Source organism: Balaenoptera physalus (genome assembly GCF_965194825.1).
Source record: "Balaenoptera physalus genome assembly, chromosome: 2".
Taxonomy (NCBI): domain Eukaryota; kingdom Metazoa; phylum Chordata; class Mammalia; order Artiodactyla; family Balaenopteridae; genus Balaenoptera; species Balaenoptera physalus.
Window position 1 is genome coordinate 119,017,074 of NC_138883.1, and position 24,913 is coordinate 119,041,986.

At 45.2% G+C, this 24,913-nt stretch overlaps 2 protein-coding genes across 7 annotated transcripts in view; one reads left to right on the plus strand and one right to left on the minus strand.

Annotated features, from left to right (window-relative positions):
- The window catches only part of LOC309656333 (taste receptor cell protein 1-like), a 73,879-nt gene that overhangs the window by 47,146 nt on the left and 1,820 nt on the right, over positions 1 to 24,913 (minus strand). For 2 of the 5 annotated variants that reach the window (XM_082452645.1, XM_082452644.1), the window contains exons 3-4: positions 11,757 to 11,806; positions 7,927 to 8,040 (exon numbers count right to left, since the gene is read on the minus strand). In XM_082452645.1, coding sequence (XP_082308771.1) covers positions 7,927 to 8,040; positions 11,757 to 11,798 — 156 coding nt within the window. In that variant the 5' untranslated portion in view covers positions 11,799 to 11,806. Of the gene's footprint in view, positions 1 to 7,926; positions 8,041 to 10,806; positions 10,937 to 11,756; positions 11,807 to 15,374; positions 15,634 to 15,925; positions 16,051 to 24,913 lie in introns of those variants that run through there. The other 3 variants (XM_082452646.1, XR_014261294.1, XR_014261295.1) reach the window with 3 other exon arrangements.
- On the plus strand, positions 11,037 to 17,135 carry COMMD4 (COMM domain containing 4). 2 transcript variants are annotated; one of them, XM_082452708.1, is made up of 8 exons: positions 11,037 to 11,131; positions 15,005 to 15,076; positions 15,303 to 15,368; positions 15,568 to 15,607; positions 15,900 to 16,019; positions 16,203 to 16,283; positions 16,590 to 16,766; positions 16,853 to 17,135. In XM_082452708.1, the coding sequence occupies exons 1-8, from the start codon at positions 11,129 to 11,131 to the stop codon at positions 16,891 to 16,893; spliced, it is 600 nt and encodes a 199-aa protein (XP_082308834.1). In that variant the 5' UTR covers positions 11,037 to 11,128; the 3' UTR covers positions 16,894 to 17,135. The 2 variants fall into 2 exon arrangements, with proteins under 2 accessions (XP_082308834.1, XP_082308835.1); XM_082452709.1 differs by lacking the exon at positions 16,203 to 16,283.

The window sequence follows — 24,913 nt, forward strand, 5'->3', positions numbered from 1 at the left end:
CCACCTAGAGGGGTGGGATAGGGAAGGTGGGAGGGAGGGAGACGCAAGAGGGAAGAGATATGGGGATATATGTATATGTATAGCTGATTCACTTTGTTATAAAGCAGAAACTAACACACCATTGTAAAGCAATTATACTCCAATAAAGATGTTTAAAAAAAAAAGGAAGGAAATTCTGCAGTATGCTACAATGTGGGTGAAACTCGAGGACATTATGCTAAGTGAAATACGCCAGTCACAAAAAGGCAAATACTGTATGATTCCACTTACATGAGATACTTGCGTAATAGGGAAGAACAAATCTGACTCCATATTGGATCCGTTTCTTTTACTTTGTAAAAGTTTCTTTTACTTTGTATTCTATTGCTTTTGCTACAAGTTAATCACTAAAGGGATGTTGCCTATAGCTTATAGTATACATAATAGCCCATCACGGGGAACCCTGCCTCCCATGCAATGAGCATTGAGCTAAAATACCTTTGTTTAGCTCACAGAAAACATTCTGATCAGGCCCACCTGTGAATGGCTGCAGTAAAGAAGAAATTAACACCTCCCCTCAGGCACCTGGCCAGAATCAGGAAATATTTGCAACAACTCATCACCCTTTTACTTTACCTCCTCACCTCTCCCTCTTCATTCTGTGAAAGAAACTAACGTCCAAATCCGGGTAAGATGGTTCTTTGGGACAGTAGTCCGCCATCTTCTCAGTCTGCTGGCTTTCCAAATAAAGTCACTATTCCCTGCCCCAACAACTTGTCTCTTGATTTACTGACCTGTCGTGCAGCAAGCAGCACAAGCTTGGAGTCAGTAACACTTAGGGTAGTAAAAATTATAAAGACAGAAAGTAGAATGTTGGTTGATACGGGCCAGGGGAAGGGGAGAATGGGGAGATTTTGTTTAATGGGTAGAGAGTTTGTTTTGTAAGATGAACAGGGTCATGGGGATGGATGCTGCTGATGGGTGCACAACAACGTGACGGTATTTAATACCACAGAATTATATACTTTAAAAATGGGTAAATGGTAAATTTTATGTTACTGTATTTTACCACAATGAAAAAGAATTTTCCCTTCTCAACTCTTATATTTGGTAACCCTATAGTTTGTTTAAGAAAGGCAGAAAAAGGACTTCCCTGGTGGTGCAGTGGTTAAGAATCCATCTGCCAATGAAGGCAACACAGGTTCGAGCCCTGGTCCAGGAAGATCCCACATGCCGTGGAGCACCTAAGCCCGTGCGCCACAACTACTGAGCCTGCGCTCTAGAGCCCATGAGCCACAACTACTGAAGCCCGCATGCCGCAACTATTAAAGCCCGCGTGCCTAGAGCACGTGCTCTGCAACAAGAGAAGCCACCACAATGAGAAGCCCGTGCACCGTAATAAAGAGTAGCCCCCACTCGCCGCAACTAGAGAAAGCCTCATGCAGCAACGAAGACTCAGTGCAGCCAAAAATAAATTAATTAATTAATTTAAAAAAAAAAAAAGAAAGGCAAAAAAAATATACTTGATTCTTTCCCTTACCAGGTTTAGAGTAAAAGTTGAATCACTAACATCCTCCAAAGGTGATCAACTTGTTTCTTCTAAATAAATAGAACGACAGGCTTGACCTGGATAACTATCAACTCAGAGCTCTCATAGCTTAACACAGTTGATGTGTTTCAATTCATTGCAGTTCTTTTTGATGCTTGAAATATTATATTTTGTCCAGCAAGAGGCTCTTCAAAGACAGGATTTAAAGAAACCCTCTTCTCCTGCCCCTGGAAAGTAGAATAGGCAGAAAATCAGACACAGAATTGAATCATAAGGATGGCAGAACTGCAAAGGAGACTGCATGATCAACCGTAATTGATCTCCTATCCTAAATGCAGGGTCCCTGATAGAAAAGTAATGGGATCCAGATACCTGGTATGGGAAAATTTGAATGGATACACTCGAGAACATTGAACCTCCAGTTTTCCCTGAACGTGCTAGGCTAGAAGCAGCCCCCCACCCCAAACCCTAATAAGCAGAACAGCCTCTTGCTGCCTGGAGACTAGGTGAAGAACTTCCCTGAGGTGGGTACCTTACAGAATGATAAAGTGTGCCCTTCTCATTGCTGCCGCACATTGCCACCAGACCAATAACTACGGTCAGTCATCATCACGGCCCAAGATCACAAGTACAGTCCTGCTCTGGGCGAAACAGTTTATTCACCAAAAGAGTTTCAGGAGCTACTATATACCAGAAGAATTTGGGAGAGGAGGTATAAGAGAAGACAAGGGTGTTGGGCCAAGAGTAGAATAAAAGGTTGTATACATGAGAATTTATTGACCTGGGAGCACTCTCCTGTGACTAAGAATTTAGTGCCCTGTCAACAACACCTGGAGCTCTAACATGCTGCTGGAATGGCTCCTTGAAGGCTGGACATGACGTTTGCTGCAGTAAATTAGGTGGAGATCATATAACTACTTTCCCAAAGAATCAAGGAAGGACATTCCCAGAAACTGACATGAGGGCGTCAAAGGCTATGCTTTGGGAGTAAGGAAGATTCCCCAGGCATAAGGAAAAAATGGGAAAAGACACACCCTAACAAAACCTTAACCAAGTCTTGACATACATGGTCAAGTTAATCCATTAGTAATTTAATTGCTGGCCAGAACAAAACTCAGCACTATTTAGAGTACAATAACACAATCCAAATCTCTACAATGTATGTTCAATGTCCAGCATATAAAAAAATATTTATGGGACTTCCTTGGTGGCACAGTGGTTAAGACTCCATGCTCCCAATGCAGGGGGCCCAGGTTCAATCCCTGGTCAGGGAACTAGATCCCACATGCATGATGCAACTAAGAGTTTACATGCTACAACTAAGGAGCCGGTGAACCACAACTAAGGAGCCCACATGCTGCAACTAAGGAGCCCAAGTGCTGTAACTAAGACCCGGCTCAACCAATATAAAACAAACAAATAAATAAATAAATAAAATTCACTAGACATGTGAAGCAGCAAGAAAATGTATCCTAAAATTAAGAGACAAACCAGTCAACACAAGCAGACTCATAAATGGCTGAGATATTAGAATTAGGAGACAAGGGCATAAAAAAATAATCACATTAAATACACTGAAGAGTTTAGAGGAATAATTTCTTTTAGCTTAAGTATGTCCCAAGTAATGCACGGGACACAGTTATACTAAAAAAGAATATTCCTTGTTTATTAGAATTCTAAATTTCACTGTGCATTCTGTATTTTACCTAGCAACCCTACCCCAATGCCAAACAGGAGAAGAGTCCAAAGCCCCAGCCTCCTGCAGGTGGCCTGGTGGGGGGCAATTGTACATTGGATGGATTTGAGATGCTCAGTCCTTTACTATGTCAATTTTTGCCAGACCTGTGTACTGTTGATTTTTTTACTTAATATTTTAATTTAAATCAATTCTTTTTCATTTTTTAACTTATTTGAAATCATTATAGATTCAGGGATTTCAAAGATATTGCAGCGAGGTTCTGTGTACCCTTCACTTTGTTTCCTCCAATGGTTACATATAAGTATAGTACAATATCAAAACAATACCAAATGTATAGTTCTATGTCATTTTATCACATGTAGATTTGTGTAACCACCTATGATCAAGATTCAGAACTATTCCATCACTTCAAAGAGCTCCCTCTGCTACTGGTTTGTAGTCACACCTTACCTTCTGCCCTCCCACCATCCCTATCCCCTGGCAACCACTGATCTGCTTTCCATCTCTATAATTTTGTCATTTCAAGACTGCTATATAAACGGAATCATATGCTATTGACCTTTTGAGATTGGCTTTTTTCTATTCAGCACAATACCCTTGAGACCCATCCAAGTTGTTGCTTGTATCAATAGCTTGTCCCTATTTATTGCTGAACAGTGTGAAAATAAAGGGAAATCTCACTAAAATGGAGTCAGAAGGCCAGAAGGGGGAGCTCTTGCGCAGTACCACTCCATGTCAATTACAGGAAGAATTGTCAATTACAGACCCCAACAGGAAAAGATGTACATTGTATCTTCTACAAGACATTGACTACCTCCCCAACTCAGCCAAACAGAAACCACCATCACCCTGAACTCTCACTTTTCTCCAACGGACTTTCATTCAGAACAAACCCTCTTTAATTTCCTTTTACTCTATAAAATAATGTTCCTCTCCTTTGTTTGTTGGACTTGTTTATGACTTTTGCTGTAGCTTGCTTATCCAGAATTGCAATTCCTCTGTCATTTCCAAATAAACCCATTTGTGCTAGTAAAATAACTTTATTTCTAAGGTCAACAATAGTAGTTTGTAGTATGGATATAAAACAGTTTGCTTCACCATCATTCGAGGGAATATTTGGCTGTTTCCAGTTTGGGGCTCTTACAAATAAATCTGCCATGAACAATCATATATAGGGTTTTGTGCAGGCATAAGTTTTTATCTGTCTGTGATAAATGCCCAGGAGTGCAATTGCTAGGTCATATTAGGTATATGTTTAGTTTTTAAAAGAAACTGCCAAATTATTTTCCAGAGTGTTTGTATCATTTTATATTCCTATCAGCAACATATGAGAGATCCAGTTTCATCTGTATTGATATTGTCACTACTTTTTAGTTCACTACTTTTTAGTTCAGCTGTTCTAATAAGTATGTAGTGTTCTCTTACCATGGTCTGAATTTGCATTTCCCTAATGGTTAGTGATGTTGAACATCTACTCCTTTTTAAAACCTAAACAAATGTATTTAAAAAGGCAATTTGGTAAGTGATTCTCAAAGTGTGGTCCCTGAACCAGCAGCAACAACATCACCTGGGAACTTATTAGAAATGTAAATTATCAGGCTCCACCTCAGATCTTCTGAATCAGAAACCCTGGGGAGGGAATTCCCTGGCAGTCCAGTGGTTAGGACTCAGCGCTTTCACTACCGAGGGCCCGGGTTTGATCCCTGGTTGGGAAACTAAGATCCCGCAAGCCACACAGCACAGCCAAAACAAACAAACAAACAACAAATGTGGTTTAATAAGCTCTTCAAGGGGAAAATCGGCATCATTTACTACAAATAGAAGGTAACTATAAGAATGAATGCATTTGTATACCACCTAAAATCATCTTGTGTACCAACAGGTTCACACACCACATTTCAGGCAGGGCCCATTCATTACTCAGCTCTGGGCACTCCATTCACACAGATTATGACCAGAATACCCTTCCTCCTCCCCCTGGAGTTGTGCAGTGCACAGCCTGCCCAGCTTTATGTGGCAGTTCTGACTTTCAGACACTGATCCAGTACTACCCACACCCTTAATTTGACCAAGAAAATCGAGGCTCTGAGGAGGGCAGAGACTTACCCAAGGTCACCCAGCAGCCTGGTTAGTCTCCTCTTCCAGTGCTCTCACCGCTGCTGGAAACCAGGGCAGGGCCCGCACAATTCCTAGCCTATTCAAAGCCTGCCACTAATCACCACTGAGTGAAAAATTAGGTTCCAAAACAGAATATAGGGTAGGATACTATTTTATAAAGCTTATTTTCACATTTGCTAAAAGGAAAAACGCTATTCCTCCACACTGAATACTCTGACATCAAACGTGTGGGTTTCTCCCCACACCAACCAATTCTCCAGCTGAGTATCCTACAATTCAATTCAGTTCTGACACTGTCTACCCGAAGATAGCATCAGACCACACAGGATAAGGCTCAGTCCCACAAGACTGCCCCTTACTTCAGACACCAATCGCCAAGTAGTCGGTCCCCTGGTCGGTCCAACTTGACTGCAAATCAGGGTCCTCACAACCCCTTCCTCGGGTTAGATAATTGCTACAATAGCTCACAGAAGCTAGGCAAACACTTACGCTCACCAATTTACTATATAATAAAGGATATGTAAATCCTTTCACGAGGATCCATTGGAGGGCAAGTCTGGTGCCAGCAGCCGCGGTAATTCCAGCTCTAATCCTGTCAGTAGCATATGCTTGTCTCAAAGATTAAGCCATGTATGTCTAAGTACGCACGGCCGGTACAGTGAAACTGCGAATGGCTCATTAAAGGATATAATAAAGGATACAGATAAACAGCCAGATGAAGAGACACATAGGGCAAAGTCTGGGGGGGTCCCGAGCACAGGAGCTTCTGTCCCCATGGAGTTGGGGTGTGGTTCACAGATCATTATAGAGGCTTCATCATGTAGGCAGAATCAACAGTTAATTCACTCTGCAGCCCCTCTCCAAGCTTCTAATCATGGCTTGGTCTTCCTGGCGACTAACCCCCATCCTGAAGCTACCCAGGAGCCCACCCAGAGTCACCTCATTAGAACAAAAGAGGCTCCTATTGCCCAGGAAGCTCCAAGGGATTTAGGAGCTCTGTGTCAGGAACCCACGGTGAAGACCAAATGTACATTTCTTATTGGGTCAGAGTTGCGTATGCATGGGAAAAAAGTCAGAAAGGGCTGTTAGAGTAGTTATTTGGGGAGAGAAGGGCTTTACTGATTTTTGTTTGTTTCTTTAACTTCTCTGTATTTTGTGATTTTTATTGCAATAATCTTTAGTTATATAATTCAAATGTACCAACTATCATTTTGAAAAATCAACATGAAGCCATTACCTGTGATCCAGCCAGGGCCTGCAGTTGGCAGGGTCAGGAAGCCTTCCAGATAGAGCAGGGCCTGCCGCCACACCAGTTTCACAAGCTGGGCTCTGCCTGGACACCCTTGCCCCGTGGTCGCCCACACCCCCTCCACATTCACACCTACCATCACCTCCTGTGAGTGAGGCCATCACCTCCTGTGAGTGAGGCCTTCCCCTTCTCAACCCTGGGTGCCCATACAATCAGAAGACATCTGAGTCTGCCTGTCTGTCTGTCTCTAAACAGAGAGGGAAGGGACTTCCCTGGTGGTCCAGTGGTTAAGTCTCCGCGCTCCCAATGGAGGGGTTCTGGGCTCAATCCCTGGTCAGGGGACCAGATCCCACATGTTGCAACAAAAAATTCCGTGTGCCACAACTAAGACCCGGCACAGTCAAATAAATAAATATTAAAAAACAAAAACAAAAAACAACCAACAGAGATGGGGAAACTCCTCAGTGTGGGCACCCTGCTTGACCTATCACCCCAGAGCCTGACATAGAGAAAGAGACAGTGAGTATTTGGTAAATGAGTGAATGAAGGTGGAACTAATCCCAAAGAAGGTGATTTCCTAAGACCTTTCTCCAACAGGTGCGACCAGTTCCCCTTTCAGCAGCCTCCTGGACAGGGAACCTAGTGTGAGGAGTAGCGGGTACAGAGCCCAATGTTTGCTGGGTTTTTAAAAATTATTTATTTATTTTTGGCTGTGTTGGATCTTCCTTGCTGCGCGCGGGCTTTCTCTAGTTGCAGTGAGCGGTGGCTACTCTTCATTGCGGTGCACGGGCTTCTCATTGGGTGGCTTCTCTTGTTGCAGAGCATGGGCTCCAGGCGTGTGGGCTTCAGTAGCTGTGGCCCGTGGGCTCAGTAGTTGTGGCTCGCGGGCTCTAGAGCGCAGGCTCAGTAGTTGTGGCGCACGGGCTTAGCTGCTCCACGGCATGTGGGATCTTCCCGGACCAGGGCTCGAACCTGTGTTCCCTGCACTGGCAGGTGGATTCTTAACCACTTCGCCACCAGGGAAGTCCCCAAAGCCCACTGTTTCCTGAAGCGTGGAGAGGCAGGCTGGATGGACACGGGGCTTGAGGTGGGGTCTGGGGAGGCAGAGCTGCTGCGGGGCCGCTAGGAGGTTGCCAGTCTCACAGAGGTCAGTCCTTGGGTCCCCCCTTGCCCGCAGCTGTGGCTGTACTGTGCGGTGTGGGAAGCCCTGGCTGAGGGTGAAGATGCACAGGGACTTGTCTGGGACTGGCCCCCTGGTCCAGCCCGAGGAACTGACCCTGGACCGTGGGCCTGCGCCCCCAGCCCCTCAGACCCCCTCAAGGAGACACTCACCTCTGATGTGGGGCTGCACAAGTTTGGCAGGCAAGAGGGAAAGGCGAGGGCCTGGGCATCAGAAGCCAAAAAATCACATCCTGGCCAGAGGCTGGACCGGACTCCCATGATGATCTGTGGGGCAAAAGGATAGGGTCTTCAACTAGCCCAGGGTCCCAGGGCTCTGGTCAGGGCTATCGCCTTATGGGCTCAGTAACTTGGGCTGCCCCTCCCAGCGCTGACCTGGGGCTTTCTCTCAGGCAGGCAGGAGGTCAGACAGATGAGGCCTGAGCTCCCCTGCTTGCCTCCACCTCCTTACGAAGCCTTCCTCTCTCCACCTGTGAGGTGTGTGGGGCTGGGACAAGCAGGCACTCACCTGTGGACCTCTGAATCCTCTGCACCAGGTGGGCCTGGAGAGCCTGGTCTACATACAATGCTCCAGCACACTCCACTAGCCACCGACCACCTTTTAATTCTTTGCTACTGGGGACCGTCCTACACCTTGTAGGATGTTTAGCAGTATCCCTGGCTTCTGCTCTCTGCCTTCTGGATGTCAGCAGCACTCCCTAGTTGTGATAACTAAGAGTATCTCCAGACATTGCCAAATATCCCCCCGGAAGACAAAATCACCCCCAGTTGAGAACCCCTGGCCTTAACACCTCTAGGACAATGTTGGGTCACAATAATGAGAGTGCGTTACTGATTCTGACTTTAACGGGAATACGTCTAGTATTAAAATATACACTAGTGGGACTTCCCTGGTGGTCCAGTGGCTAAGACTTCCTAATGCAGGGGGCCCGGGTTCGGTCCCCGGTCAGGGAACTAGATCCCACATGCTGCAACTAAAGATCCTGCACGTGGCAAGGAAGATCCCACTGTGCTGCAACTAAGACCTGGCGCAGCTAAATAAATAAAATATTTAAAAATATATATATACACTAGTATCTGTATACTCCTGTCCAGGGCTAGTACACAAGTATACTCTATCAAAGTTTAACTTGCAAAAATGAAAAACATGACTTTCATACAAGTGAAGGAATGCATGTCAAATATTTTATTCAGTTAATAAGGGAACAGTAAGATGGTAAAGCTAACTTGAAGGACATTCTGAGAAGTATTTCTAGTGCACTGGCAAAGGCATTTTGAAGTGTGTGCTAAGTTAGAGACAAAACCTGATAATTTCCCATGGGGCAATAAAACTGTAATCTTTGGGGTTAACTTTTCTATTGGACAGAAATCTGTGAGTTAACATATAATTTCTCAGGTACATTTTCCTACATGAGTGGTTTTCAAAGTGTAGTCCCCAAACTGGAAATCTCAGCACACCTGGGAACTTGTTGGAAATGCAAATTTTCAAGTCCCATCTGAGACCTATTTAATGAAAAACTCTGGGGGTGGGGCCCAGCACTGTTTTAACAAGCCCAGCAGATGATCCTGATACACTGTAAAGTCTGAGAACCACTGCTCTAAATAGGCAAATAATCTTTATTTGTGAAACAAATCTGTGAGACAATGCTCCAGTATGACATTAAAAGGACATGTCACCCACCTTTTTGCCTTATTTCCAAATTTAAATAATTTGTCTTTTTGATGTTTGTTGTTTTGTTTTTCAAATACTCTATCAACTTAAGGCAGTTTTCATCTATTACTAATTTTTTTTTCTTTTTAATAAAAAAAATGGTTTCCCAAATTTATCAGTTCTTTTCTTCTTTAACCTACTGAGATGATGAAATACAAATGGAACTATCCTTATACTCTTAAAATAAAAATTTTTATTGATATGGTGTATTGTAACACACTCTTGACTTCAACATGCTGATGTTTATGATTTTTAAAAAGCTCTTTATAAGTGAGATCAATTTTAGCAGGAATTAGCTTTCCATCTCTTTCTATTTAGGGAGCAGTTTAATTGCCATAGGCTCTATCTGTACTTTGAAAGCTTGAAAGCCTGCAACAATAAAACAAGCGGGGCCTAGTGTATGGGTGAGGGGCATGGAATTGAAGACAGATCTCAAACTGTTCAATTTCTTCTTTGGTTATTGGTCTATTCTCTAGTGTATTTTTGTTGTTGCTATTTTGGTTTTTTTTGTTTTTCCCTATTCAAGTGAACATGGGAAACTTAAGTTTTCCTAGACTAGCCATTAGCTCAAACTCACAAGTAAGCAGACTAATGCAATTTAAAGCAACCTATTTTTCTCCCATTAGGTTGGGAAAAATTAAGATAAACATCTGATGTTGGTGAAGCTGCAAAACAGTTCTCCTGAGCGTGTCAACTGTTACAGGCCTTTTTGCTAGGCACCTTAAGGGATTCATCAAAATGAAATAAAATACCTAGGCACTTGAAGGAGATATCTGGGGTACTGGTAATGTCTCCTTATTTGGGTGCTGGTTACATGGGGTGTATGGTTTATGAAAATTCATTAAGGGGCTTCCTTGGTGGTGCAGTGGTTAAGAATCTGCCTGCCAATGCAGGGGACACGGGTTCCAGCCCTGGTCAGGGAAGATCCCACATGCCACAGAGCAACTAAGCCCGTGCGCCACAACTACTGAGCCTGAGCTCTAGAGCCCGCGAGCCACAACTACTGAGCCCACGAGGCACAACTACTGAAGCCCGCGTGCCTAGAGCCTGTGCTCCGCAACAAGAGAAGCCACTGCAATGAGAAGCCCGCGCACCACAACAAAGAGTAGCCCCCACTCGCTGCAACAAGAGAAAGCCCACGCACAGCAACGGAAGACACAACGCAGCCAATAAATAAATTAATTAATTAATTTAAAAAAGAAAATTCATTAAGCTCTGTGTTTACACTACGTACAATTTCCTGTATGTGCATTCTATTTCAATAAATTTTTAAAATATGTCTTTTGCCACAGCCCACAGCTGTATGTAATGGCATTGCTTACAAACATGGAGACGACCTGAATACCCCGGCAGAACGGAAGGCTCCCGCTCCCTTAAGGCGAACAAATTAAACGGCTTCCACTCCCTCTTCCTACTGCTTTGGTTCTGTTCTCAGTTAACCCGGGGGTTGGCGCTGGTCCTTTCCAGGGAAGGGTTCCGGGGACTGAGAAAGGGACCCGGTATTCCGCCCCAGCAGCTCAGAGCTGGGCGACTTGCTCCCGCCCCGATCCGAGGGGTTCCCCGCCCCAGCGTCACGTGACCGCCACATCACCTGACCCGGCGCGACGGGAAGGTGAAAGTCTTGGGCGCGGACTTCCTGGCGTGATGGTGAGGGATGAGGGGTGATGCGAGGCAGGGGGTGCTGGGGGCGGGCGGAGTAGGAGACCCCAAATCTCACCGCCGCGGTTGCGGGAAGGGTGGGGCGCCGGGTGCGGGGAGATGGGAAGTCTGCCGGGCCCCTCAGCAGACACTTGGGTGCAGTCGTGAGGGCCGAGGCTCTGGTAGAAAAAAGCCTCCCTTCACCCTCCTCCCTGCAGGATGAGTAGGGCAGGGCGGGCCGGCAGGCTAGGAGTGCCTTGACGGGAAGGAAGGGCCCCCGCACCCCCAGGCCACGAGCTGGGGCTTGTCCCTCCAGGCCTTCCTCTGCCTCTCCCAAAGGTGCCCACTTCCCAGCGCTCCTGTGGGACCTGGAGAAAAACTTGCTTACAATTAAGCTCAGTCTTCTGCACTGTTAGGAAGGCCCTTCGCTCTTCCCAGAACCAGAAAGGAGTAGATTTGGGGTTGGGATTTCCCAACTCATCCATCCATTCATTCCTTCAACAGATTGTGAGTGCCTGCTGTATACCATGCACTGTGCCAGGCACTGAGACTTTGGCTGCAGGAGGAAAGGGCCAAGTTGGAAGCTTGAATGGGCAGTCATAGTTAAGACTTGAGGGGAAGGGTCCAAACTCACCTTGTGCATAGTGTCAGGGAGGCGACCCAAGGATGACATCATATGAGGGCCTGGGAGCAGGGAAGAAAGCTAGCTGGGTGCAGTGCGGTTTGCGTACCAGGGGTTAGGAGGCATGGAGCGGGGCTGGTGGGAGGCTGTATCTTCAGACAGGGAACAGCATTCAAAGACTTCAGGTGAGAGAGAGCATGGCTCCCTAGGAATGAATGCATTTCATCACCTGGAAGAGTAGAAACTGCAGGCTAGTGAAAGATGAAGCTTGACAGGTAAGCATAGACCAAAGCTTGCTGGGTCTTGAGAGCCACACAGAGGAGTTTGGACTTTAAGAAGAGGGTGCTGGGAAGCTAGGAAGAGCCTTTCAGCTGACTTGTGGAGGGAGCAAGAGGGGAACAGAGAGCCCAGCTTGGGGCAGCAGGCCCCCCAGGACATGGTAGTGACTTGAGATAGGGTGGAGAGAGTGGAGATAGAAGTGGGGGAAATCAGCAGGGCTCAGGGACTAAATGCATGAGGGAAAAAGGAGAGGGAGGGGTCTGGGCTTGGTTCCCAGGTGGTGGTGCTCACTGGGGAGGTGGGCAGGTTTCAGCTGGAAGAGAACCAGCTACTTTGATACGTGCTGAGTGAGGCGTCTGAGCTGCCAGGTGCAGCTGGCTAGGAGACAGTCTAGATTTAAGTGTCTGGAGCTCAGAAGAGAATCTACAATGGCAGTTATAAATTTGGGAGTCATCAGCACAAAGATGATCATTGAACCCTGAAACGTGTAACCTGTCTCAGCCAGAATATGAGTTGGGAAGAGAGGACCTAGGACAGAACCTAGAGAAAAGCCAGCATTTTAAGAAATTGCACAAGGAACACGTGCTTATGGTAAAAAAGTAAATAATATAGAGATGGTAGAAGTCAGAAAAAATGCAGAGATGGTAGAAGACTTCTATGGGTAGAAGTCAGGGACCCATGAAGTTAGGAAAAATATTACCTCTCAATTTTGGCTAACTTCAAACTGAAATTTAGTGTTTTCTTCAATTATGAGTGTTGGCAACAAACCCCAGTATGATTAGCAGCACCTCTGACTTTGTCACTAATAGAAATCAGATATTTTCATGTCACATTACAGCTGTTGGCATTGTTTACATATTGTTTATGCTTATTTCTAAATTACTGTCATTATTTGACTTGAAACATATGTCACATCACCAATTTGTTTTGAATACTTTGGTAACTTTGGTTTTTTTTTTTTGGCCACACGACGCGGCTTGCAGGATCTACGTTCCCTGACCAGGGATTGAACCCAGGGCCATGGCAGTGAAACCCCAGAATCCTAACCACTAGGCCACCAGGGAACTCCCTATTTTGACAACTTTTAATTAGTTTATTTTACTATGGAGTTTTTCCTATGTATTTTAAAAAATATTTATTTATTTATTTGGCTGAGTCGTGTCCTCGTTGCCTCATGTGGGCTCTTTTGTTGCGGCGCTTCTTGCAGTGTGCGGGCTTCTCTCTAGTTGTGGCGTGCGGGTTTTCTCTTCTCTAGTTGTGGCGTGGCCTCCAGAGCGCGTGGGCTCTGTAGTTTGTGACACACGGGCTCTTTAGTTGTGGCGCGTGGGCTTAGTTGCCCCGCGGCATGTGGGATCTTAGTTCCCTGACCAGGGATCGAACCCGCATCCCCTGCATTGGAAGGCAGATTCTTTACCACTGGACCACCAGGGAAGTCCCTCCTGTGTATTTTATACATCTAAAAACATCATTTTGGGAAAAGCCTATAGACTTCACCAGATGCTTGATGAGTCCATGCCACAAAATGGGTAAAAACTCCTGAAATAGGAGAAGAAGTACAAGGCTGTCCTTAACACTCCCACCACCTCACCAGCAGTCCCAGTCCCCGGCCCCAGAATAATGACAGTAGGCAGCCTGCAGGGATCACCATTTAGGGGCTGGGGAAAGGAGGGTGAGCCAGAAAATGAGGCAGAGGCCAGGCCATAGGGAGAAATCCAGAAGAGTATGTGGCTTCAAGAAGAAGGATGGGTTTGTGTCAGATGCTGCTGAGGAGTTGAGGAAGAGGAAGACTAGATTTAGTGAAGAAAGTCATTTGTGACCATGGCTAGAGAACTTCATTGGAGGCCCACGTAGAAGCCCCAGTGCAGCGGGGTCAGGTGTGATCAGGGGGATGACAGGTGAAAAGGAGGATTGGAGGTTGAAGGGTCATGGAGCAGGTCTGAAGTGACTGGTCAGGTGAACGATGGGGCCAAGTAAAGGACATGGGATTATGGGGCTGCACTGAGGGCCCAGCAGAATCAGGAGAACGTGGACTGACCGTGTACCCAGTTTGCGGGTTTTGTTCCCATCATCTGTAAGCAGCCCAGATAGAGGGGTGGGAAGGTGAACATGTATATTGCTGTGCATTAGAGCTTTGCCACAGAAGCAGAACAAAGGACAGTTGATCGGGGGGGTGGAGGATATTGTCAAGATGTGGTTGACCAGGTGGGTTTGCATCCTAACAGAGGAGATGGACCTTGAATAAGTAATAAAATGTGATATATGCTGTGATAAATGCCATGGAGATCAAGAAGGAAAGATAAACAGCTAAAGCATGATGGTGAAGAGCTGTTTTATTTTTTTTAACAGCTTCCTTGAGATAAAATCGACATAAAACAAACCATGTGTGTGTAAATATATGGTTCAATAAGTTTTGATGCGTATATGCTCATGAAAACATTACCATGATCAAGATAATGAATACATCCACTGACCCCCAAAATTTCCTTGTGTGAGGGGCTATTTAAGAAAGCATAGTCAGAGAAAGTCCATCAGAAGAGGTGTCATTTGAGCAGAGACCTGAGTGAAGTGAGAGAGCAAGCCACGTTTAATTTGCAGCAGGAGCAGCAGGGAGGCCAGTACGGCTGGAGCTGGGGAGGGAAAGGAGGAGAAGGTGAGATGGTCACCGGCACCCTGAGGCCAGGTGCTTTGTTGCGTTCCATGCTGTACCCCCAGCGCTTAGAGTGGGCTCTCCCACGGAGAGGGTGCCCAGTCATGTCTGCTGAGCACATGAATGCCTGGGACAGCCATGAGAACAAGGTTTGGTGGCAGGGTGGGTCAGGGAGAGGGTTCTCCAAACAGCCTGGTAGTAGGGGAGAACAGGTGGGCCAGAGGGCACGCATCTTGGACAGGGAGCAGGAACCCTGAGGAGCAGTAGCGTGGGAGACGCCTGGCCATATGTCAGCCGGCCCTCCAGCCTGACCACCTACCTCACTCCCTTGCAGAGGTTCCGGTTCTGTGGTGACCTGGACTGTCCTGACTGGGTCCTGGCAGAGATCAGCACGCTGGCCAAAATTGTTGAGTGCATGGGGTCTTGGGGGTGGGGGCAGAGAGGGATTGCGGCTGGGGGCTCTGAGGGTGGAGGGTGGTGAGGTCACTCTTGAGTTGGGGCCTCCGCGCTCTCGGGCTATCCGAACATGCTGTGTGACTGATCATGTATGTGGCCAGCCCTCTCTGAGCCAGCCCACCAGCATGGAGGGGTGAGGTGGGTCAGTCTGGCTGATGTAAGGCCTTCCCCTCCAGTCCTCCGTGAAGCTGAGGCTGCTGTGTAGCCAGGTGCTGAAGGACCTTCTGGGACAGGGGATTGATGTGAGTGCAGGGCCCCGCACCCCACTGTCCCATGACCCTGTGACCCCCACTACCCTGAAAGTGCACCAGACCCAGGGAGACGGGTGATCAGCTCCCACCCTCCCTGGATACCTCGTGTCCTTACCGCGGGGTCCACGCCAGGGGTTGGGGGCTGGTGAGCAGGGGCCCGGCACCTCTTGAGGGCCTCCTTTCTCCACAGTATGAGAAGATCCTGAAGCTCACCGCTGATGCCAGGTTTGGTGAGTACCCCACTGGGTCCACAGACCTTTGGGCAAACCCAGGTACTCAGCCTGGGGCCTGGCACAGAGGCCCCTCCTCCCAACAGCCCACTCTGACCCACCTGCCTCAGCAGAGGAGCATGAGGGAAGAAAGACACTGCCAGCCCTAGGGTCCTCTGCCCGCTTCCAGTGGGGCAGTAGCGGCGCTCATGGCTCAAGGAGGCCTGGGGGCTCTGAGCTGAAGATAGTGGGGTCACAAGGAGGTGGCTGGGGCCACAGTGACACCCCCCACTCCACCCACGGCTCCCCTCAGAGTCGGGTGATGTGAAGGCCACAGTGGCAGTGCTGAGTTTCATCCTCTCCAGTGCGGCCAAGCATAGCGTGGATGGCGAGTCCTTGTCCAGTGAACTGCAGCAGCTGGGGCTGCCCAAAGGTACGGGGATGAGGGCAGGCAGGTGGGTAACCTGTGGGCCAAGGGGTGCCAGGCAAAGGTCAGGCTGTGTGACCCTGAGATGCACCTTGCCCTCTCTGGGCCAGGAGCCTGAGACCTGCCCTTTGAGTGGCCTAAGCCCCAGCACCCACCTGCTAGCTCAGGGGACCTCCCTTCGGCCCCCAGAGCATGCAGCCAGCCTGTGTCGCTGTTATGAGGAGAAGCAAAGCTCCCTGCAGGAGCACCTGCGGGCCTGCAGCTTGCGAGGTGAGTATGGGGTGCCAGGGTTGGGGCTGGGCTCCATTCTAGAAGGTGCATGTGGCTTGGGAGGTGTTGGTCCTCAGAAAGGAGACTTAACCACATCACATGTCGAGCAGTCACAGAGCTGGGATTCCTGACACCAGCCCCAGTTTCTTTCCTCTGAGATCTGCTGTGGGTAATCTGAGCTCCTGGATCAGAGGGATGAGAGCTCAAAGGCCACATAGTCCTGAAGGGTTCAGGGCTGAACCAGGATGTGGGCTAGGGCTGCCTGGCTCCCCTGCCTGTGACCCTGAGCCCCTTTCGGTCTTGCAGTGAATAGGCTGGCAGGCGTGGGCTGGCGGGTGGACTACACCCTGAGTTCTAGCCTGCTGCGGTCCGTGGAAGAGCCCATGGTGCACCTGCGGCTGGAGGTGGCAGCTGCCTCGGGTGCCCCGGCCCAGCCTGTTACCATGTCCCTCTCAGCAGACAAGTTCCAGGTCCTCCTGGCAGGTGAGGCTCAGCTGTACCTGGAGGGTGAGGGGCCCTCCCAGATCCTGCCTAACTGCCGCCTGCCTACCTACCTCTTCCCCCTGCAGAACTGAAGCAGGCCCAGACCCTGATGAGCTCCCTCGGCTGAGAAGAAGAGCTCATGGGGCCCATGTGGAGCTGCCCTTCGAACTTCTCTTCAGGGGGTGCCCCAGCTCCAGGACCCTAGGGGCCTGGCCTCCTGGATGTCTGGCTTCCTAGGTTACCACCTGAGGATTCAGCTTAGGGATCCTGAACACTCTTGCAGCATTATCTTCCCTCCCCCATGAAAGGCACATGTCAGTGGTTTTCATGAGAAGGAAGAATAAACAGAAGTGTAAGAAGTGTAAAGAAGTGTGTGCATGGATTTCTTTTGGGTTCAAATCAGAGGTTTTCATGAGAGAGACCAAGTGACATAGTGACCTCCCTGACCTATCGCACGTTTTCTTTTTTCATTTCTCAGCTGCTGATTGAGGCAGGTCAGGGTTGAGGCAGAACGAGAGCCAAAATGAAACAGCTTGTCTGTAGACAGGAAAATCAGGGTTCTAGCTCCCAGTCCTATGATGCTCTTGGCTCTGCCCTCTCTGTGCTGGCCCTGTCCTTAGGCTGGCAGCAAGTGGGTGGCCCCAACACCAGATACCCCAGGTAGAGAAAGGAGAGAGCCCTTGCCTCTCTGTCATCTTCTTTAGGAAGCGAGAAGGCCCATGCCTGAACTACTCACTGGCAAGTGGAATGGGATAATGGGCTGAATGTTTGTTATGCACCCATTCCCCACCCCTTGCCAAATTCATATGTCTAAGCCCCAACTCCCCCTGAGATGGTTTTAGGAGGTGGGGCTTTGGGGAATAATTAGGTTCAGATGAAGTCATGAGAGTGGGACCCTTGTGATGATTAGCACTCTTATAAGAAAAGGAAGACAGACTCTCTGTACCATGGAAAGCATGTACTGTGGAAAGGCCATATGAGAACTTAGTGAGAAGACAGCTGTCTAACAAGGCAGGAGAGAGCCCTCACCAAGAACTGATTCTGACTCGAACTTGGACTTCCCAGCCTCTGGAACTATGAGAAATAAATGTCTGTTTTTTTGGGTTTTTTTTTTTAAATAAATAAATTTATTTATTTATTTTTTGGCTGCGTTGGGTCTTTGTTGCTGTGCGCAGGCTTTCTCTAGTTGCGGCGAGTGGGGGCTACTCTTTGTTGCGGTGCACAGGTTTCTCATTATAGTGGCTTCTCTTGTTTCAGAGAACAGGCTCCAGGGCACGCGGGCTCAGTAGTTGTGGTTCGCGGATTCTAGAGCGCAGGCTCAGTAGTTGTAGCACACGGGCTTTGTTGCTCCGTGGCACGTGGGATCTTCCTGGACCAGGGCTCAAACCCATGTCCCCTGCATTGGCAGGCGGATTCTTAACCACTGCACCACCAGGGAAGTCCCTAAATGTCTGTTTTTTAAGCCACCCAGTCCATGGTATTTTGTTATAGCAGCCTGAACAGACTAAGACAAGTGGCCTCCCAGGACTGGCTTAGGCCAACTAGGGTCCCTTGTAGAACAGACTGATTCCAGGTGTGGGGCAGGGAGAATACAAGGTAAGCCCAGAACATCTCGGGGTCCAAGGAAGCTATCAAAGAATAATAAGTAATGTCAACAGGAGCCAGCTCATCCCACTGGCTAAAGATGGGACAATTTAAGCATCAAAGATATAAGGACTCACTTCCCTCCTGGCTTCTGCTTCTGGAGAATTGGAGCAGATGGGCTTTTCTCTATTCCTTCCACTAAGTTCAGCTAAAAACCTTAGACATTATATATAAAACAAACATAAGACTATGAAAGATGACAAGAAGAAGGCAGACTGGCTAGACCTCAAGACCTGAAGAACAACACAGCAGAGAATTCCTTAGATTTTCTTTTTGCTTCATGTATCCCAAGCTGGGTGCTGGAGAAGCCATCCACCTAGAAACAACACACAGACAAAGGAAGGCCCAACAAAAGCCTACTCTCTCTAGGCAAAGGAGCGGGAAAAGGACAGTCCAGCGGGACAGAAAAAGTTACAGACAGTAACGGCTGTACTCCAGCCACACCCTGCAGAACTGCAGCCCCTCTTCGACCCCTGACTGCAAAGGCTGAGTGGAAGCCTAGACTCCCACCCCATCCAGCAATAAGGAGGTGGCATACCCCTTTCCCCACTGGTACTGTGTCAGAGGAGGCCTGCTAAAAGAGAAGATTTAAATAAGATGCAGAGTCTCATAATACCCAAAATGTCTAGGATTCAATTTAAAAAATCATTGTACCAAGAACCAAGAAAATCTCAACTTGAATGAAAAAAGACAACAAATGCCAACACGAAAATGACTCAGCTGTTGGAATTCTATGCTAAGGATTTAAAAACAGCTATCATAAAAATGCCTCAAGTCTCAGCAGAGAAATAGAAGATATAAAGAACCAGATAAAAATTTTAGAACTGAAAACTACAATAACCCAAGTAAAAATCTCAGTGGGTAGACCTAACAACAGAAGAAAGAATCAGTGGATTTGAAGATAAATCAATAGAAATTACCCAGCCTGAACAACAGAGAGAAAATAGCTTGGAAAACAAACAAACAACAACAACAACAAAAAACAATAAAATAGAGTCTCAGGGACCTGTAGGACTATAACAAAAGATCTAGTATTTGTGTTGTCAGAGTCCCAGAAGGTGAGGAGAAAGAAGGTAGGACAGAAAAAGTATTCAAAGAAATAATGGCTAAAGTTTTCCAAAATATGGCAAAAGACACAAACCTACAGAGTCAAGAAACTGAATGAACTCCACACAGGTTGAACCCAAAGAAATCTATGTCAAGATACATCATAATCAAACTTCTGAGAACTAAAGAAAAAAAAAAATTGAAAGCAGCAAGAGAGTGATGACACCTTACATATAGGGGGAAAACAATTTGAATGACTGAATATCTCATCAGAAACCACAAAGGCCAGAAACAAAAAGAGCAACACATTGCGGGCCCTGAAAGAAAAGCGTCAACCCAGAATTTTATATTCAGCGAAAATCACCTCAAGAGTAAAGGGGGAGTAAAAGAATGAAATTAGAACATTTTTCTCACACCATATACAAAAACTCAAAATGGATTAAAGACCTAAATGGTAAGACTGGATACCATAAAACTCGAAGAAAATGTAGGCAGAACACTCTGACATAAATTGTAGCAATATTTTTTTGGATCTGTCTCCTAAGGCAAAGGAAACAAAAACAAAATTAAACAAATTGCACCTAATTAAACTTAAAAGCTTTGGCACAGCAAAGGAAACCACTGACAAAACGAAAAGACAATCTACAGAATGGGAGAAAATATTTGCAAATGATATGACCCATAAGGGGTTAATATTCAAAATATATAAATAGCTCATACAATTCAATATCAAAAAAACAAGCAACCTGATTAAAAAATGGGCAGAAGACCTGCATAGACATTTTTCCAAAGAAGACATAGAGATGGCCAACAGGCACATGAAAAGATGCCCAGCATCGCCAGTTATTAGAGAAATGCAAATCACAACCACAGTGAGATATCACCCCACACCTGTCAGAATGGCTATCATCAAAAAGACCACAAATAACAAATGTTGGCAAGGATGTGGAGAAAGGGGAACCCTTGTACATTGTTGGTTTGAATGTAAATTGGTGTAGCCACTGTGAAAGCAGTATGGAGGTTCCTCAAAAAACTAGCAATAGAACTACAATGTAATCCAGCATTCCTACTTCTGGGTATTTATCTGAAGAAGACAAAGGCACTAATTCAAAAACATACATGCACCCCAATGTTCATAGTGTGTGTGTGTGTGTGTGTGTGTGTGTGTGTGTGTGTGTATGTATGATATCACTCAGCCATAAGAAATAATGAAATTTTGCTATTTACAAAAATATGGATGGACCTGGAGGGTATTATACTTAGTGAAATAAGTTAGAGAAAGACAAATAGTGTATGATATCACTTATATGTGAAATCCAAGAAATGAAATGAATGAATATAACAGAACAAACAGACTCACAGATATAGAGAACAAACTAGTGGTTACCAGTGGGGAGACAGAAGGGGGAGGGGCAAGATAGGAGTAGGGGATTAAGAGGTACAAACTACTATGTGTAAAATAAATAAGCTTCAAGGACATATGTACAGCACAGGGTATATAGCCAATGTTTGATAATAACTTTAAATGGAGTATAATTATAAAAATATTGGATCACTATGTTGTACACCTGAAACTACTGTAGTATTGTAAATCAACTATACTTCAATTTGAAAAATGACAAAATTGTAAGGCATTTTAAAAAAGAGTAAAGGGGGAAATCAAGACATTCACAGATGAAGGATAACTAATATAATTTGTCACCAGCAGACCTAATCTAAAAATAAAAAGGCTAAAAGGAAACCATAAACAAAACAAAAAGACAACCCACAGCATGGGAGAAAATATTTGCAAATGATGTGACCGACAAGGGATTAATCTCCAAAATATACAAACAACACATGCAGCTCAATATCAAAAAAACAAACAGGACTTCCCTGGTGGCACAGTGGTTGGGAGTCTGCCTGCCAATGCAGGGGACACGGGTTCGAGCCCTGGTCCAGGAAGATCCCACATGCCGCAGAGCAACTGGGCCCGTGCGCCACAACTACTGAGCCTGTGCTCTAGAGCCTGTGAGCCACAACTACTGAGCCCGCGTGCCACAACTACTGAAGCCTGCGCACCTGGAGCCCATGCTCCGCAATGGGAGAGGCCACTGCAACAAGGAGCCGGCACACCGCAGTGAAGAGTAGCCCCCACTCGCTGCAACTAGAGAAAGCCTGTGCGCAGCAACGAAGACCCAACGCAGCCAAAAAAATAAAATAATAAAATAAATAAATATGTTAAAAAATAAATTGTTAAAAAAACAAACAACAAACAACCCGATGAAAAAATGGGCAGAAGATCTAAATAGACATTTTTCCAAAGAAGACACACAGATGGCCAAAAAGCATATGAAAAGCGATGCTCAACATCTCTAATTATTAGAGAAATGCGAATCAAAAGTACAGTGAGGTATCACCTCACACCAGTTAGAATGGCCATCATCAAAAAGTCTACAAACAATAAATGCTGGAGAGGGTATGGAGAAAAGGGAACCTTCCTACACTGTTGGTGGGAATGTAAATTGGTACAGCCACTATGGAGAACAGTATGGAGGTTCCTTAAAAAATTAAAAACAGAGCTATCATATGATCCAGCAATCCCATTCCTGGGCACATATCCAGAGAAAACCATGATTCAAAAAGATACATGCACCTCAGTGTTCATTGCGGCACTATTTACAATAGCCATGTCATGGAAACAACCTAAATGTCCAGCAATGGATAAAGAAGATGTGATACCTATATACAGTGGAATATTACTCACCCATAAAAAAAAGAATGAAATAATGCCATTTGTAGCAACATGTATCGACCTAGAGATTATCATACTAAGTGAAGTAAGTCAGACAAAGAAAGACAAGTGTCATATGATATTACTTACATGTGGAATCTAAAATATGATACAAATGAACTTATTTACAAAACAGAAACAGACTCACAGACATAGAAAACAAACTTATGGTTACCAAAGGGGAAAGGTGGGGGGGAGGGATAAACTGGGAGGTCAGGATTAACATATACACACTACTATTTATAAAATAGATAATCAACAAGGACCTACTGTATAGCACAGGGAAGTCTACTCAATACTCTGTAATAACCTATATGGGAAAGGAATCTGAAAAAGAACAGATATATGTATATATATAACTGAATCACTTTGCTGTACACCTGAAGCTAACACAACATTGTAAATCAACTATACTCCAATATAAAATAAAAAAATTTTTTTTAAAAAGTCTAAAGGAGGATCTCCAAACAGAAAGGAAATGACAGAAGAAATCTTGAAACATCAGGAAGGAAGAACAATGGAAAGACTAAAAACATGGATGCAGTAGACTTTCCTTCTCTTGAGTATTTTGAAATATGTTCGACAGTTGAAGCGAGACAAAATACTGTTAGATGTGGTTCTCAATGTATGTAGAGTAGATATTTAAGGTTATTATAAACAAGGGAGGGTAAAGGGAAGTAAGGTTTCTCTATACTTTACTCAAATTGATAAAATGTCGACACCAGTGAACTGTGACAAGTACATACATGTGTATAGTGTAATACCTACAGCAACCACTTCAAAGGGTATGCAATATAACACACTCAAAAACAATATAGGTAAGTCAAACTGGAATTCTAAAAGATGTTCAAGTAGCCCACAGGAGGGCAAGAAAAAGAAGACAAAATGAAAAACAGGGAACAAACAAAGCACAAATAAAGTGGCAGACAAAGAAAGTCACAAAGATGGGCTTCCCTGGTGGCACAGTGGTTGAGAATCTGCCTGCCAATGCAGGGGACACGGGTTCGAGCCCTGGTCTGGGAAGATCCCACATGCCGCGGAGCAACTGGGCCCGTGAGCCACAATTTCTGAACCTGCGCGTCTGGAGCCTGTGCTCCACAACAAGAGAGGCCGCGATAGTGAGAGGCCCGCGCACCGCGATGAAGAGTGGCCCCCGCTTGCCACAACTAGAGAAAGCCCTCGCACAGAAACGAAGACCCAACACAGCCATATATAAATAAATTTAAAAAAAAATAGTAAGATGTCTATTCCTTATGACTAGCAGCAAACTTTAAAAAAAAAAAAAAAGTCACAAAGAAATTTCCAAGTCTCATCAAATGTATAATATGAACTTGGTTTCCTAGGTAGCATTCCCTCTTCTGTGTTGTCACAGAATCCCGTAGAATCTCCTCTCATTGCTATTGTAGCACTGCATTAATTTTGTATTTACTACCTGCCTTTTACCAGCCTTTCTTAAGGATGGGAATTGTATATCCCTGTTTGTGTAGCCACAAAGACTAATATAGTACTCTTTCAGTAAGTGGGGGTAAAAGATAAAGATTGCAACAAATTTAAAGATATCAAACGTGGAAAAAAATCTATGAGTCCATTAAAGAAAACCCTCCCAAATCAATTCTAATTTGTCACCATTGGATATTATTGCACCAAATTCTTAGTCTAAAAATTGATAATTAAAGAGAAGGGTTTCAGAATTTATCCTTTTTAGTATTTCAGAATACCCAAATAACCCTAGTCAATGAAGTAAATCTCTTCTTTACAGAAGAATTCCTGCTAATGTAGAAGGAATGACAGAATTAGAAAATCACCATTTTGTAACTCCCAATTAAATACTTGATTGAGGCAAGGATCACCAGTGATGATAAAGCCATTAGGTGAAAGGTTGATGTGATGTGAAACTGGGTATTTGCGTGGTGCTAAAGAATCACCACATGTAAACAACCCAATGTCCCTCTGCTGGTAAGTGGATAAACATGCTGGTATGTCTACACAGTGGAATACTACTCAGCAATAAAAAGGAATGAACTGATTGATAAGCATAACAACGTGGATGGTTCTCAAATGCATTATGCTATGAGGAAGAAAGCAGACACACAAGGCTACGTGCTGAAGATTCCATGTACAGGCATACCTCGGAGTTAACTGCAGGTTTGGTTCCAGAACACTGCAGTAAAGCAAGTATGGCAATAAGGTGAGTCACATGAACTTTTTGGTTTCCCAGTGCATAGAAAAGTTTTGTTTACACTATACTGTAGTCTATTAAGTGTGTAATAGCATTGTGTCTAAAAAAACAATGTACTAATTAAAAAATACTTTTTATTGCTGGGGGTGTGGGCGAGGGATGGATTGAGAGTTTCGGATTGGCGGATGCAAACCATTATATATAGAATGGATAAACAACAAGGTTCTACTGTATAGCACAAGGAATTATATTCAATATCTTGTAATAAACCATAATGGAAAAGAATATGAAAAAGAATATATATATAAATGTATAACTGAATCACTTTGCTGTACAGCAGAAACTAATACAACATTGTAAATCAACTATACTTCAATAAAATAAACTTAAAAAATACTTTATTGCTAAAAAATGCTAACCATCATCTGACAATGGAGAATTGCCACAAACCTTCAATTTGTAAAAGAAAATGCAATATCTGTTAAGTGCAATAAAGTGGAGCGC